Source organism: Grampus griseus, assembly GCF_964374135.1.
Source record: "Grampus griseus genome assembly, chromosome: 6".
In the NCBI taxonomy this organism is placed as follows: domain Eukaryota; kingdom Metazoa; phylum Chordata; class Mammalia; order Artiodactyla; family Delphinidae; genus Grampus; species Grampus griseus.
In genome coordinates, this window is record NC_139000.1 from 99,336,254 (window position 1) to 99,351,272 (window position 15,019).

The 15,019-nt window shown below is 61.0% G+C and overlaps 1 protein-coding gene across 2 annotated transcripts; it reads left to right on the forward strand.

Moving 5' to 3' along the window:
* Positions 1-1,556: 1,556 nt before the first annotated feature.
* Positions 1,557-14,434, forward strand: PDLIM2 (PDZ and LIM domain 2). 2 transcript variants are annotated; one of them, XM_082656361.1, is made up of 10 exons: positions 1,557-1,687; positions 3,130-3,224; positions 3,922-4,073; positions 6,100-6,169; positions 6,272-6,423; positions 6,578-6,656; positions 10,652-10,740; positions 10,974-11,119; positions 12,669-12,786; positions 13,853-14,434. In XM_082656361.1, exons 2-10 carry the CDS (start codon positions 3,132-3,134, stop codon positions 14,028-14,030), a joined length of 1,077 nt encoding a protein of 358 aa, XP_082512487.1. In that variant the 5' UTR covers positions 1,557-1,687; positions 3,130-3,131; the 3' UTR covers positions 14,031-14,434. The 2 variants fall into 2 exon arrangements, with proteins under 2 accessions (XP_082512487.1, XP_082512488.1); XM_082656362.1 differs by lacking the exon at positions 1,557-1,687 and adding an exon at positions 1,917-2,018.
* The last annotated feature ends 585 nt before the right edge of the window (positions 14,435-15,019 follow it).

The following is a 15,019-nucleotide window of genomic DNA, read 5'->3' on the forward strand; positions in this document are numbered from 1 at the left end:
ATCATTCAAACAATATCCCTTCAACAAAATACTATGGAACACTCCAGGAATGGAGCAACACACCGAACAAAACCCACCCTGCCCTCTGAGGAACAGGCAGCTTTAAAAGGAGGGCAGCGTGGACAACGGGAGGGTAAGCTGTGCACCATCCCCAGTTTACACAGGGGAAACTGAGACCCAGAGGGGCTGAGGAAACTGTCCGAGGTCACACAGCTGGGAAGAGGCAGACCCGGCATTTGAGGCAGCCCCGGCCCCCCGGGCAGTGGTGCCTGCCCTACCTGCAGCTTCCTGCTCTCTCAGGGACTTCCAGTCTAGTTGGGGAGGCAGAACAGGTGCATCAGGCGAAGAGGCCACACCAGGAGGCCTGGAACTTCTTAGTGGGAGAGTGGCTTACACATACCGAGGACAGAGGGTGTGGGAGGCCAGGGACAGGGGACGTAGCTGCCTTGGAGGCAGGCTGGTCCAGGGCATAGGTAGGCGGCGAGAGGGATGATGAGGGCACACCTTGCAGACAGAACTCAGAGGGAATGACTCACACCTGAGGCAGGCAAGTTACAGCTGTGCCTCCAGGTGGCCTCCCCTGGAAACAGGCCAGCCTGAGAGTGAAGTGGAGACCAGAGGGAGATGGGAGAAGCCGGCTCTGGTGGGCCCTGAGGTCCCCAGGGTGAGGGTTGCCAGGTTTGGCTCTGGGGGAACAATTTGCCAGATGGTTCTGAGTTGACACCTGGGGCCTCTCCTTGGCTGTCCTCTCCTGACCCCTAGAGCCGGGGATCCAGGTGGTTGGCAGAGGGCTGGGGGCAAGGGGGATCAGGGCCATTGGTGGTTGTTGGTAGCGGCCGGCCGCAGGCAGGGCAGCCGAAAGGGTGAGGGGAGGGCAGCCAGGAACGGAACAGGCATCAGCCCGCAAGGGACGTGTGTAGCCCAGGAGGGGGCCCGGTCACTTCCAGCCGGAGTCTCTCTTCATCTCTTCCTGGGCCTGGCATGTCGCCCTGAGTGGAGCAGGCTTACGGCGCATCTCAAGCAGGGAAGCTCGGCGCATCCAAAGCGCCGCAGCAGTCCGCGACCACCGCCCCGCGAGCGCGCTGGCCAGGCAGGAAGGCGGAGGGGCGGCCTCTGGGTTGGGATTTATGGGTGTCGGGGCTGCATCTGCGCCAAACTCGGAGCCTGGAGTGGGCGGAGGAGCCGGGCGGGCCGACCGCAGACAGCCCCAGCCTGCCCTCCCCCTCCCCCTCCCCGGCCCTGGACTGGGGTTGGGGGAGCTCAGGGCCCCTTTGAAGGAGGGGGGGCGAAGGCGGCCTGGGCGAGCTTCGGGGGTCAGCAGGCTCAGCTGTCTGCGAAGTGGGACTCCGGGCCCGTCACCGGGTCACCTCCCCTGACCTCGAGAGGATGGGGACACCCCGGGGAGGACGGCCGCAGCCTCTAGGGGGCTCTCGGGAGAGTAGCCCCGGGCCCCTAGCGGGCGCGGGCCAGGTGGCAGCGCCGGGGCTGAGCTGCGCGGAGGAGGCGGCCTCCCTGGCCAGGGGCGGCGGCAGGGGCGGCCCTGGGATCACATGGGCGGAGGCAGGTCCCGGAGTCCCGGGCGGGCTCTCCCCAGAGTCGGGCAGACGGCTGCGGCGGGAACGGCGGCGTCTCCTCGCCTCCCTCCTTCCTTCCCTTCGTTCCCCGGCCCGGCCGCCCAGCCCGACAGGTGAGCGGGAGCCGGGTGAGCGCGCCCACCTGCGTGCGGTCCGCACGGCCGGCGACCTCCCCGGCCCCGGCGCCTTCGCAGCTCTGCGCGCCTGCGGCCGGCTCGGCGCCCGGACCTCTCCTCCGCGCACGGCCGCTCCCCGCAGCCTCGCCTGCGGTCGGCGCCCCCCGCTAGCTGGGCTTTCCCGTCCCGGGTGCTCCTCCTCCAGCCCCCGGCGTGCGCGGGTACTTTGGTCTTGGAGCTCAGAAGGAGCCAGAAGTGGGCAAGCCGGGCCGACGGTCTGGGCACCTCCCCGCGGCCCCCGGAGCGGAGTCCACTGGCCGGCTCAAAGGTCTGGGAATCCAAGGCATCTGCTAGCCGCCAGCGCCGACCTGGGGCCTGCGGGAGGGACAGAGGCTGGGCCTGGGCAAAAGGGGAAGCCGGAGGGCCGGGAAGAGGGCAGACAACCCCGCTCGCCTGGGCGCCCTCTCCCCAGGCTCCTAAACGCGGGAAGTGGCCCCAGTGTGCCTGATAGACTCGGGCAGCGCTTGTAGTCTGTGGGCCTCCCCAGGGACGGCCTCAGGGTGGGCGCTGGGTAGGGCGGTGGCCCAGACTGGCACTGCAGCTTCCTGCCTGGGTTGGCTCCTGACTCCAGAGCTAGAGGGTCAGGAAATCCTACATGGGTCTGGTCTACAGGGACACTCCCTTGCCCAGTGGAGGGGCAGTGGGTGGGAGGCCGGGGGCCCCAGCTAGCGGGCAGCATCAGTCAGCTCGCCCTGTTGGCCAGTGCCCGGTGGCGGGTGTGCCCTGCTTGGCAGATAAGCCCGTCCTTCTTGCCGTAGCTGCTCGGAGGGCAGCAGGCTGCTGGCGGAGGTGGGAAGCCCAGTCTTGCCTACCTGGACCACACGGCCAGGGGCGTGGCAGGCAGCCAGGAGGCCCCTCTGAAGACCCTGGCCTCACGTGGGCAAGCTGCCCCGTCCCCAGCCAAGTACTTGAGAGTATGTGGTGGTACCACCCCTTTCTGTGCTGCCACCTCTGTTCCCAGAGCGCTGCCCTCCCCCAGAGCGGGGAGGAAGTCTCTTGTGCTGTCGGTTTCGGGGACCGGAAACAAGCACTAGGGGGACTTCACCCTGATGGTGGAGGAGGGGAGAGGGAGGAAATGCTGACATCTACCACCTGCCAGCCCCGCCCGCCCGCCTGCCTGTTCTCAGCAAGCCCCTGTGTAGCACCCTGCCGCTCTGCCGAAGACGGGGCAAAGGGGGAACTCAGGAGTCCTGACTTCCCAGGGTGGGGGGAAGTGGAACTGGGGCACGCGGGAGAGGTTAGTCACTTCCTCTACCCACCTCCACCCACCGCCAGCCCCTGACTGGCTCCTCCGGGGACCTGTCACCCCCTTCTGCCACCTCACAGAGTCCCTTGCGGGGCGAGGGACAGGCTCCATCTCTCCAACCTCTCTCCCTCAGGTATGGCGCTGACGGTGGACTTGGTGGGACCCGCACCCTGGGGCTTCCGCATCTCGGGCGGCAGGGATTTCCACACGCCTATCGTGGTGACCAGGGTAAGGGCTAGTTCCAGGAGACGGGGAGGTACCCCCAAAGTCAGAGTCTGCCCTGTCCACTTGGTCCTCACAGACACCTTTCTTTTTCTGTTTTGAAGCCAGAGGCCTGCTTCTGGGATCGTTGGCGTGGGCAGGGCTGGGGCCCCGTTGCCATGGGGATGCGGTGGCCACTTCAGAAACAGGCTTCTAGAGAGTGAAAGGGAGCTGGGCCCAATGCAAGGCCTTCTCTTTTCTCCTTGGCCACTAACCCCGTACGTGCTGGCAGCCATTTTAGGTGATTAGAACAGGAGCCCCGAGCTCTTGACAGTTTTCCCCTGACCCAGGCCCAGGCCAGGGAGTGTTCACGCAGAGGGCCTGCGTGCAGGCATGATTTGATTTGCACGGGCAGGGCTCTCTATCCAGAAGTATTTCCAAGCACAGTTCCTGAAGTTCTGCCATTACACGTTCTTTGGGGAGCCCCGTTAGAAGGCCAGCGCTGAGGTGGGTGGCGGGGGGCTGCCACTCCAGCTTTTGGAGGGGATTGGCTGGTGGGCTGGGTGGACACCGGCAGGCAGGGAGAGAGATGTTAAAGGGAGATGCAGGCCAGCCTGGTTGAAACCAGCCTCTGTGTTTCTTGGGCAGGACAAGGAAATCCCTTCCTCTCCATCCCTACCTGCCTGAGTGTCACCTCAGACTACCTGCTCCTCACCCCCTACAGGTAACTGAGGAGGGCAAGGCCGAAGCCGCTGACCTCCGGCCCGGTGACATTATTGTGGCCATCAATGGTGAGAGTGCAAAGAGCATGCTGCATGCCGAGGCCCAGAGCAAGATCCGCCAGAGCCCCTCGCCGCTGAGGCTGCAGCTGGACCGGTAGGTCCTCCACCTCTGCTGGGCCTGCCAGCACTCTTCTGCCTTCTGCCAGCCCGCTGCACAGTGGCCGCCCTCACCCCTTGCTCTCAGCTCCGACCTGGCCTTCCTGGGCCCTCACGGCTCATCCGTGAGAAGGTCCCAAGCTCTGGGGCTGCAGCAGGGTGGGCTGAGGGGTGTCCCTGTGCCCAGCTGGGCGTGCACTCACAGGCAGAGCAGGCTGGCATCAGCCACCTGGACACCCGGGTTTGACTGGTTCCCAGGTGTGCAGGGTACAGGGCGTGGGCATGCAGTCGGTTGAAGAGGGGAAAGGTGTGCCTTAGGCTGGGTCTGCAGGGCCCCTGCCTCCAAGGGGTGGGGGGAGAACCTTTGCTCAGATCCTGGGGTGGTGAGGAGTTTGGGGGCTCACTCCCCATAGAACCACTCCGTTGCTCCCCAAGTTGCCTCTCTGGGCCCTGCTGGGGAAGGCAGATTCCCAGGTTCCTGGGACTTCAGCCTGGGGGTGTGGGTGGGAACAGGTGGCTCCCTGGGGGTGGGGCATCCCAGTGAGTCATGGGGCAGGAATGCTGGGAGATTCCCCAGCCGGGAGAGCCCTCTGGGCGGGCCTTGAACCTGAGTCAGGTACCTCTGCTCCTGCCCTCTCCTCGCCCCTGCCGCCCTACGTCACTGCAGAACCTGGCTCCCGTCTCCTGGGACGCTCTCACGGCCCGGCCCCTTCAGTGACTGTTTTGTACCAGTCTGGCTCATGAGTGTTTACAGGAGTGGGACCCAGAGGAGGAGGGTAGAGAATAGCTCATGGCATCTGGGAAGGGGACCAAGATCTACAAGAAGCTGCAAAGTGGGGCGGGGGAGGGGCAGGGAGCTGCTGACACCATCACTTCCTCTCGGGTCCCTCCAAGAGCGACCCAGCTCCATCAGAGAGGTGGCCCTGGCCGAGTACCCCCAGGCCTCCAGTTCCACGTTGGGCAGGCCAAGGCTCCCTGTCTCTTCTTTCTTTTGCCCAAACCCTTCCTAACCTCCCCCAGTAACCCACCCCCAGGAGACCTCTCCAGCACTCAAAGCCCCAGGCAGGAAGCAGTGCTCTGGGCGGAGCCAGGGCCCGAGCTCCCCTGCTCTGGCCCTAAATTCTCCCCAGGGAGGGAGGCGGAGGCTGTGGCTGGTGTGGCGTGTGGTGACTGAGGTTCCTGCTGACCTCTCTGGAGGCAGTCAGACATCCAGGAACCGTGTAGTGGGACATGGTGGGCTCATCCCGCACCCTCAGCAGCTCCCAGTCCTCCAGTCACCTCCTGTTTGAGGCTTCAGCCAGGTTCCACTGGGCAGGGCTTTGGAGGAGGTGGGGGGTCCCTGGGGAGTTGAGGAGGGGGAGCCTTGGTGATTAGCAGGGGAGCTGGGCCGCCTTGTTCTCTAGGTCCTTCAGCTGCCTTCATGGCAGGAAGGGGGGCTGGCTCTACCCTCTGGTTTACAGGGGGCGGGGTGAGGGGGGATGACTTTGGAAACCACAGGGAGGGATCCTCTCAAAGGCAGAGCTGATGGGGGACAGGCCCCTGGGCAGAGGGGGCAGCTGGCCCAGCCATTGTTGGCCTTTAGGAATTTGGGCAACTCACTTTCCCTCTCTGGGCTTCAGTTTCTCCAGGGGTGAAAGATAAAGGATTATTTATGCACAATCAGCAGTCCAAAGCAATCTACAAACTGATGCTGACCAGCGACAAAGTCTGGATGAAATGCTCCCCCCACCAAAAAAAAAAGACTAGAAAAGGAAAAGTAAAGGCGAGGCAGGGGGAGGGGTGATGATGTGAGGAGCTCTTAAAAAAAATTTGAATTTATTGAACTTTTTGCTGAAATGATGTCCTTTCTACTTTTTGGTGCTAAATTGTCCTTTCTTTTAAGAAATGATGGTGGTCGTTGAGGACAGTTGTTTGTTGTGAATTTGACGAAGTTAAAAGTTGGCTACCCGATTTCCAAATGTTTTGGACATGTTCCTAATCTTGAGAACCCGGGGACACTTTGTCTCCCTCTGTCCTCTCTTCAGGCCTCAGGTTGCCTCTCCCGGGCAGACCAACGGGGAAAGCTCCCCCGAAGTGCTGGCCACTCGCTTCCAGGTAGGATGGTGCCTCCTGCTGGGAGCCCCACACCCTGAAGTGATGGGGGGCCCCCTTCCCTGCTCTTCCCGGCCCTGCCCTTCCAGGCCCCTCTCTCCGCAGGGCTCCAGGAGGACACACACCGACAGTCAGTCCTCCCTGCGGTCTTCCTGCTCCAGCCAGGCCTCCCTCAGCCCCCCGCCAGGCAGCCCCTTCTCCACCCTGCCCCCCGCCAGCCCCCAGGCCCCCGTGGGAGAGGTGGTGCCCAGCCACAGGTGAGTGCAGCGGGTAGGCCCCCTGGCCACCAGGTCCAAGCCGGCCTCTCAAAGTCTCTGTAGCTGGGTTTAGGGGGCCCTAGGGTCACCTCTGTCTCCCGGGGCAGCCTGGTGGCGGGGCCCCCGGCACACACTGTCCACTTCCCCATTTCAGTTTCCAGAGCCTGGCGTACTCCCCAGAACCCACTACTGCTGACCACTTGTCCTACAGGGGCCGCCCTGGAAGCCGACAGGTGAGGATACCTGAGGCGAGGAGAGAGCCTCCTGTCCTGGCTGGTTGCTGGTGGTGCCCGTGGGGCTGCATGTGGCTGGTCCCACCTAGGCGGCCAGCACCACGGTCTCCTAGTAATAGGCACGCTCCTCTCTGGAGCCGGGAGGCCAGAGCTCTGGTGAGGGTCACACTCACTGCACCGGCCCTACCCGTCCAGGCCCAGGTGTCCTTCTACCTCTTACATTCAGACCCGCCGCTGCCTCCCCCCTTCCTGCTGGCTTCCTCCCTTCTCAAGTGTTTCTCTTGGGCCGGGACCGAAATAGTTTAGCTGCTGTTGTTGGGATGATTCCCTTTGGCTGTATCTCTTGAACACATTCCTCCCCATTCCAAGCCCCATGCCCGCCCCCAGCTCCCATCACCCATTCCCCCTCTTCGTCCTCTGACTCAGCCCCCGAGAACCACCAGAGAACCACCAGCCGGCCTGTGGTTCCGACTCCAGTTGCACTTGGCTTACTCTCTGTCTGCCCCCCTCCCCTGCCCTTTTCCCCTGGACACCCTGCCAGGTCCCACTGTCCGCTAGTGACAGCCCAACACCGCCTTGGTGGTATGTCTCCTCTCTAAGGGCGGGGGTGGGGAGGTGAGGAGTGAGGCGGCCAAGAGTCAGGGCCACAGCTGCTGGGGGCAGAGTTAGTGGGGGCATGTCCAGCCTTTGGGGTGAAGAGGATGAGGCCCAGCTGCTGGAATCCTACCTCGGGTAGATTCTGCATTCCAGAAAGCAGAGCCTTTGGAGATGACTGGGGGAGGGTGCTAGAAACTGGGGGCTCTGGAGAAGGAAAGAACAGGGTCCTCTGGGGGCTGCATAGTAGTGGCTCCCTGGTGACCCTCTGTTGGCCTGCCCAGTGACCCTCCAGGAGACGTGGGCATAGAGATGGATGTATTCAATGAGATCCCGTCTCTAAAGAATTAAAAATGCAGTGGCAGAAATAAGATAAACATGCAAAACAATTTTGGGAAAATTAAGCACTGAGCAGTATGATCTTAATTATAAAAGCAGGAGGCATTCGGGGAGGGGATAGCTGAGTGTGGGCTGGGGTGGCCTGAGAAAGCTTTGTCAGGAATTTTGCTGGATGTCAGAGGCAGGATGGGGTAGGTTTCGGATTAGAGAACGATGAGCTGGGGAGATGGGAACTCCACGGTACAAGCAAGACCTGGCGTGTTGGGGCCTGGGGGCCTTCTCCAGAGAGCTCCGGGCTGAGATCAGCTGGGAATGAGCTTGGTCCACCCTATCCTCCTTCCTCGAAACCGGGGCAAAGGGGAGAGGCGGGTGGGACAGGGAGTGGCTCTTAAACCAGCAGCAGCACCTTGGAAATTGTTAGAAATGCACGTTCTCAGGCCCCAGCCTAGACTTACTGGATCGGACGCAGGGGTGAGGGGCGGGGGTGAGGGCACCCATCCCTGTTCTAAGGAGCCCTCAGGGATCTGATGCACGCACAGATTTGAGGGCCACCCATGTGGTGTGAAGAGGAGCCCTGAGCTGGGTGGCAGGGAGACCTGGGTTGGTCCCACCTCTACTGTGTCACTTTGGACAAGGCACCCTTCCACTCTCTGGGCCTCAGAGTCAGACCCCACGCTCTGAATTCCCTTCTTTCACCCTGAGGCCCCTGGTCATTCTTTCAGCAACTATTTGTGGAGCAGCTGCTTTGTGTCAGGCCCCCTTCTAGGCTTTGGGGATGCATAGGTGGAAAAACAGAGAAATTCCTAACCCCGTGAAGCTTGCATTCTGTTCTACAAATGAGGCTGTGGTCAGACGGGGTGGGAGTCACCGGGTCCCACAGCTCCCTCTTGGGAGTCACCGTGCACTTGAGCACCTTAAAGGCTCTGAAAAGTCCTGCCTGTGAGGAAGAAAGATGTTTAATTTTTTAATTTCCTGAACTTACTTAACTGCAGAATTTCTCCGGGGATCCCCCTGCCAATCGCTTATTAACATCCCCCCAACACATTTTGAGAGGGGTTGGCTGGAGACAGCTCTTGATGGACAGGTGAGCAGCTTTTCTGGATCTAGAGATGAAAGGTCGCTTCTGTGAAGGCAGGTGTCGCCTACAGGTGACTGGGAGGGAGGTGGGGAGAGGAAAGGGCGTTGGGCGCCCCTCCACCGGGGTGAGGTGCTCTGGCAGGAGAAAGGCGGCAGAGGTGACTACAGATGAGGTGCCCCTGCCCCAGGCTCTTGTGGCCATGGCCTTGCTGCTGGCTCCTGAGCGGGCTGAGGCTGCGCTGGGCCCAGGGCGAAGAACATCGACAGACCTTACAGAAACCGGAAGTTGCCCCCTCTGGAGAGGCACACACTTGGGTGAGCAGATGTAAAGTGAAAACAACCCCTGTCCCTCTGGCCGGCATGAGGACATGGCCTGAGAAGGGAGTCAGGGCGGATTTCAGCCCTCCCTCCCTGCTGGCCGGTGCCCCTGTGCAGGGCACACGCTGGCCTGTCTAGGACAGCGAGATGGGACATCGTTCTTGAGTACCTGGTGCCAGTTGTCCTTCCTGAGTTGACCGCATGGAAGCAGCTGGGCACCCAGGAGCCTAGGCGTGGACTCCCAGCCCTGGCTCCCACTCCCCAGGTGGCTTGGATTGGCCACTTTTCTTTCTGACCCTTAATCCCCTTACCTGTAGAAGCCCAAGAACAGAAGAAGAATGCAGGCTAGTGCAAGAGGGCCAGTGGGGTGAGGGGCTAAGGGCTTTTTGTTTTTAATTAAAAAAAAAATTTTTTTAAAACATTTTTTAGGGCTTCCCTGGTGGCGCAGTGGTTGAGAGTCCGCCTGCCGATGCAGGGGACGCCGGTTCGGGCCCCGGTCCGGGAAGGTCCCACATGCCACGGAGTGGCTGGGCCCGTGAGCCATGGCCACTGAGCCTGCGCGTCCAGAGCCTGTGCTCCACAACCGGAGAGGCCACAACAGTGAGAGGCCCGTGTACTGCAAAAAAAAAAACAAACCCCAAACCAAAGAAACCCCACATTTTTTATTTATTTATGGCATGTGGGATCTTACTTCCCCAACCAGGGATCGAACCCTTGCCCTCTGCAGTGGAAGCACGGAGTCCCAACCACTGGACTGCCAGGGAAGTCCCTAGGGCTGTTTTTTAGCTCTGTGAAGTTTCTGTTTTCAGGTTAAGAAGTCATGCAGCTTTTCCACTTGACCCCATAATTCATCCCCAACTTTGAACTTTAAAATCGAGGGCATTTTCCTTTCCAGGAGACCATGCCTGGTCGTCTCTGAGGCTGTCTTTTCCATTGGGGCTGGCCACGGAGAGGGAGCAGAGTAGGGGAGGGTGCAGAGTGCAGGCTGGAAAACAGGGAGACTGAAGGCAAGATTTCCAGGTAGAGAGCAGGTGTCGGAGCCCGAGAGGGACAGCACACATCGAGCAGGGGGCTCTGCTGTGGGGACCTGGCTCCCCAAGGCTCTGTGGGGCAGGACCAGACCTTCCAGGGCAGCTGGGAGAGGCTGGTAAGCCCAGACCCTGGCCATTTCAGAGGAAGGACCAGAGGGTGTAGGAGACAGGACTTTTGTGCGGCCTGAGCCCTGACGCCAAGAGGGGTCTTGGCCCTTTATGTTTCCTGTTCCTCATTGCAGAAGGCTCAGCTTACTTTCTCTCTGCTTGTTCTGCCTGCCAGGCCCCAGTGTAAAACATCTTTGCAAACACATTGTGTGAGATGGCAGAGGAACAGCCATGGTGGCCCCGCATACTCATCTTCATCCTGCCCCTTGCCCAGTCCCCTTAGGGCAGCAGGCTCACCCTTCTAGAGCTGGGCGCTGGCCTCCCTCCCCTCGGGGACCCAGCAGGAGCAGTTGCAGGCGGCTGCTGACCCCCGGTTCTGCGAGCTGGTTGGGTGGGGCTACTGGTCAGCGAGGGCCGGGGGCCCCCTGGTGGTGGGCCTGGGGAACAGCGGGGTTCGGCTGCCCAGATGGGTGTGCTGGCCCCAGGCCCGGCCGCTGACTCCTCCCCTGGTGCCTCTCCTTCCCGCAGGCCGGCCTGGGCCGTGCTGGCGACTCGGCTGTGCTGGTTCTGCCGCCACCGCCTTCCCCAGGTCCCCGTTCCTCCAGCCCCAGGCTCAGGTACCAGTGAGTTCTGGAGGGTGGGGTGGGATCTTGGAGGGCCTGGGAGGGGCAGGAGACAGGCTTCCCAGAGAGGGATGGGGGGGTCCCCCCCTCCCTAACCCCCGTCCACTTTCCTCTGGCCCCCAGAATCCCTTTTACGCCCCCGGGACACTCTTTCTCTGTCCTCATGTTCATCCCAACCCCTGGGAACGGGGCCCTCACTCCTGGCTGCCTCCTTCCCATCCCTGCAGCGTGGCCTCGGAAGGGGAAAGCCACCTCCTGAGAGAGGACTCAGAAGTCTTCAAAATGCTGCAGGAAAATCGCGAGGCACGGGTGGCCCCCCGGCAGTCCAGCTCTTTTCGGCTCTTGCAGGAAGCCCTGGAGGCTGAGGAGAGAGGTGAGCCCCCGGGGGGCTCGGGTAGGAGAAGGATGTTCCCCCAGGACACGCTGGACCCCCGACTGGACATGTTATGAAATGAGTATTTGTTAAGTGCCCATTATGGGAGTGGGCTCTGACTTGTAGAAGCCACAGCCCCTGCACTACAGGAGCTTAGGGTCTGCTAGGAGTTACTGGGGTGCAACCCAGAGGTGCTGGGATCAGGGCAAGTGCCAAGGGAACGATAAATGTGGGCGGTGTGGCCTGGGTCTCCAAGGACGGCTTCGTGGAGGAAGAAGAATCGACTGGGCCCTTGAAGAAAGATCAGGACAAACGGCCTTAAGATGGTGGCCAGGAGCAGTGTGGAATGTGCAGGCTGGAGCCGCAGGGCTCTGGGGTGGGACTGACAGGACACTGGGGCCTGGCTGCATGGACGGTGGCCACGAAGGTTAAGTCCTGGCTGTGAGGCCTCGCATACCAGGCCTGAGGAGCGTCCCAACCCAGGAGGACCCGTTAAATAACGCCAGGCGGTGTGTGAGGTGCCGAAGTGAGCAACAGAGATACAGGCTTCTGCCAGCCGTCCAGTTGCTCATTCGAGACGTTTGCCGAGTTGTCTGATGGACCAGTCATGTGCTGTGTGGAGATCGAAGGCGGTCAGGACCCACGTCTGCCCCGCCAGGAACTCTGTTTATTGGGAAGACTGGTTTGCCCAGCCGCCCAGGAAGTGGACCGTGCCGCAGGAGTTCGTGTGGGTGCATGGGGAGTAGGGGGTGAGGGGGGCACTGCCATGGTCCAGGGGAGAGATGAGGAGGGCCTGGCCTGGGCAGTGGTATCAGGGAGAGAAAGGATGGGACAGTCAGAAGTATTTGACTGGCACAATCACTGGTACCTCGGGGCTGCTTCCAACTCTGATGTTTTGGAGACAAGGTGAGAAGGTTTGGAGCAGAGCTTGTCCATCACTACCCTGAGGCCTCGGCAGGCCCTGGGAGGGGGCACGGGGAGAGGCGGAAGGGTGGGGGGAGGGCGGCGCAGACAGATGGTGACTTCACCCCTGGAATCATGGGGTCCTCGGCTGCAGGTGACCACACCTGATAACATCCGTGCTTCATCTTAGCGTCGTTCCAAGGCTCAGGCACAATAATGCACGTGAAAGCCCTTTGGAAACCGTACAGAGGTGCTGTGATGCTGTTATTATCTATTATTTTCATCTCTTGATATCATCATCCCTGGGTCAGGAGAGAGGAAATGCCTGCTTGGCCTGCCGTGTCAGACACCAAGCAGACGCTGCTCAGGCTGCCTTAGCTTGGGCTAACTCAGCCTTGAACGTGCTCCCTGCCCTTGACCAACCTCCGCCAAGGATCTGGGGTGATCGCTTCCTTCCCCCGTGACCCCCTCTCATGCCCGGGCTTACTTTAGGGGTCTGCGTGTAAGTGCACCTTTGACAGGGGCTCTTTGGAGCTGTGTTGGAGGAGGTGGAGTGGGCATCAAAAATACAGCCTGATGGCACTGCCGTGGGCGAGCTCTGATGTGTCTGTCTGTCCTCCCCACCCTCATCCCCCACCCCCCACAGGTGGCACACCCGCCTTCCTGCCCAGCTCGCTGAACCCCCAGTCCTCCCGGCCCACTTCCAGGGCCCTGGCCACCCCACCCAAGCTCCACACGTGTGAGAAGTGCAGCGCCAGCATCGCGTGAGTGCTGGCGGCCTGGGGGGCAGGGCACACCCTGCAGGGCGGGGGCCAGGGGCCAGGACGCTCTCAGGAGGGGCCTGCATGGCTCCAGTAGCCAGGGACCCTGCGGGGAGCATTGCTACAGTGGATCTGTGATGGGCTCAGGGGTCACTTCAGCCTTCGTAGGATGCCTGCACTGGCTTTTCCCTGCTGTCTCTCCTCTTCCTCGGTTTCTTTCCCCGCCTCCCTGGAGGAGGAAGAAATGCTACTGCTTTCAATTTCTCGCCAACCATCTCAAAGCCTCTGCAGATCTGCCTCTGGATGAGGGGCCTCCTCTTGGAAACTCTTGCTGTTACTTCCTCCTCCCCCTCTTTGGAATGGGATGCGTTTTCCAGAGGTAGGCCCATTTTTCTCATTATAATGCAGCCACATTCTCTGGAAAATTGAACCCTGCCCCCCCCCCCCAGATAAATTTCTTCCGTGCACAGTGGTGAGGGTCAGATGACTCATTTTAGGCAAACCCCTAGCCTCCGTGGGCCTCCGTGGGCCTCCGTGTGTCATCTGCAGAACGCAACACTGCCCAGCCCTGCTGCGCAGGCCCGAGGAAGGGGTCCTATACGGTGTTTCTCAAAGATCAGCAGCTGGACCTCTGAGGGGTTTCGGGCCCACACCCCCAGAGTTTCCTCTTCGGGAGGTCCCTAGCCCCAGAGTTTGCATTTCCGATTCATCCCCAGGTGATGTGATGCTGTGGGTCCTGGCACTGGGACCGCATTTTGAGAATCATTGCTCTATTAACAAGCCACAAGATTCAGGACGGTGCTTGTCTGCCTTTGTGTGGGGGAGGAATGACTTTTTAAAAATTGGGGTTCGGGGATGTGGGCTGGGGGTCTGTTGAACGGAGATTCCTGAGGGCAGGCCTGGGGAGTCAAGTGACTGAGATTTTGGGACCTTACCGGGTCCTGACTCTGGGCTGGAAACTAGGTTCCCTGAGAATGGGAATGGTGGCTTCGTGCCTGGTGTTCTCCCCTCTCTCCTCCCCCCTAGGCTAATGGCTCTCTCCTCCCTGTGCCCCCCCCCCCTCCCGCAGGAACCAGGCCGTGCGTATCCAGGAGGGGCGGTACCGCCATCCGGGCTGCTACACCTGCGCTGACTGTGGGCTGAACCTGAAGATGCGAGGGCACTTCTGGGTGGGGGACGAGCTGTACTGCGAGAAGCACGCCCGCCAGCGCTACTCCGCACCGCGCACCATCAACTCCCAGGCCTGAGCGCCCGGCTGCGCTCTCAGACCGCCCTCCACTCTGTGGGCACCTCCGCACCCAGGCCGCGCCAATATCAAGTTGGCCTGGAAAGGCGATGGGGACTGGTGAGGCCCCTTCCTCCTCGCTAAGTGAGGCCAGAGGCTAGGACCTGCCTGTGCTGCGGGTGAGGGCAGCCTCACCTTCCCAGGCCTCTGCTGGATACTCTCGCGTCCCCCTGCTGGACAGGCTCTGCGTCAAAGTGCGAAGTGGGTGCTGCCTTGGACACCTTTGTGTACCAGGGGTTAAGCAGGCTGGGACGTGGAGAGAAGTATCTGGAAGGAGAGGGCTGGGCCAGAGGCTACAGGTATTCACTGTGTAAAGTTTTCAACATACGAGCTCTATAAATATATACTGTACGTGGACAAAATAAAGTAGGTGCCCCTCTTTTCTCTCCTTCCCTGCCCCAGCCCCTGGGGATGAGCTTCTCCCTACCACTGGGTGGAGAGTCTTCCTACATACAATTTTTCTCCCCTCTTATTTCCGCCTCTCTCAAACCTCCACCCTACCAGATGCTTCACCACGTGACACTCCCGACTGAAGACACCCACTCCTGTTAGTGGAGGGTCGTGCTCTTCCTGGACCCTCTTTTAAAGATGTGTGTTTTATTGGGATGATCCCTGGTAGAGGAATGAGTTTCTCACTGGGAGCCCGAGAGGGGAAGGGATGCTAGAGGGCCGGCAGCAAACAGGAAGCAGGCCCTGAGACTCCTGCCCAGGCCCGTCTCCGTGAGACAGTTTCTGCGCTGGCGCTCTGTGCCCCTTGCTTTACTTGGTTTGGAGGCTGCTTGCCCTGCTGACGCACCCGGGGAGCTCGGTGGACCAGAGAGGGGGCAACATCTAAAGGACCTCCTGCGCCTGCCCGATGCTGTCTGCACCCGTTTGAGAAAGCTTATCCCAGGAGTAACCTTGGACAGGGCTGTGAGTTAGCTTTCCCTGGGAGGGACAACCCTGCAGCGC

What these genes read in the sequence shown, in the direction of transcription:
- PDLIM2 (XM_082656361.1), top strand. Translation starts at nt 3,132, where the DNA reads ATGGCGCTGACGGTGGACTTGGTGGGACCCGCACCCTGGGGCTTCCGC. An exon ending in GAGGTGGTGCCCAGCCACAG is followed by an intron (nt 6,424 to 6,577) that starts GTGAGTGCAGCG and finishes TCCCCATTTCAG; the next exon opens with TTTCCAGAGCCTGGCGTACT. An exon ending in CCTGGAGGCTGAGGAGAGAG is followed by an intron (nt 11,120 to 12,668) that starts GTGAGCCCCCGG and finishes CACCCCCCACAG; the next exon opens with GTGGCACACCCGCCTTCCTG.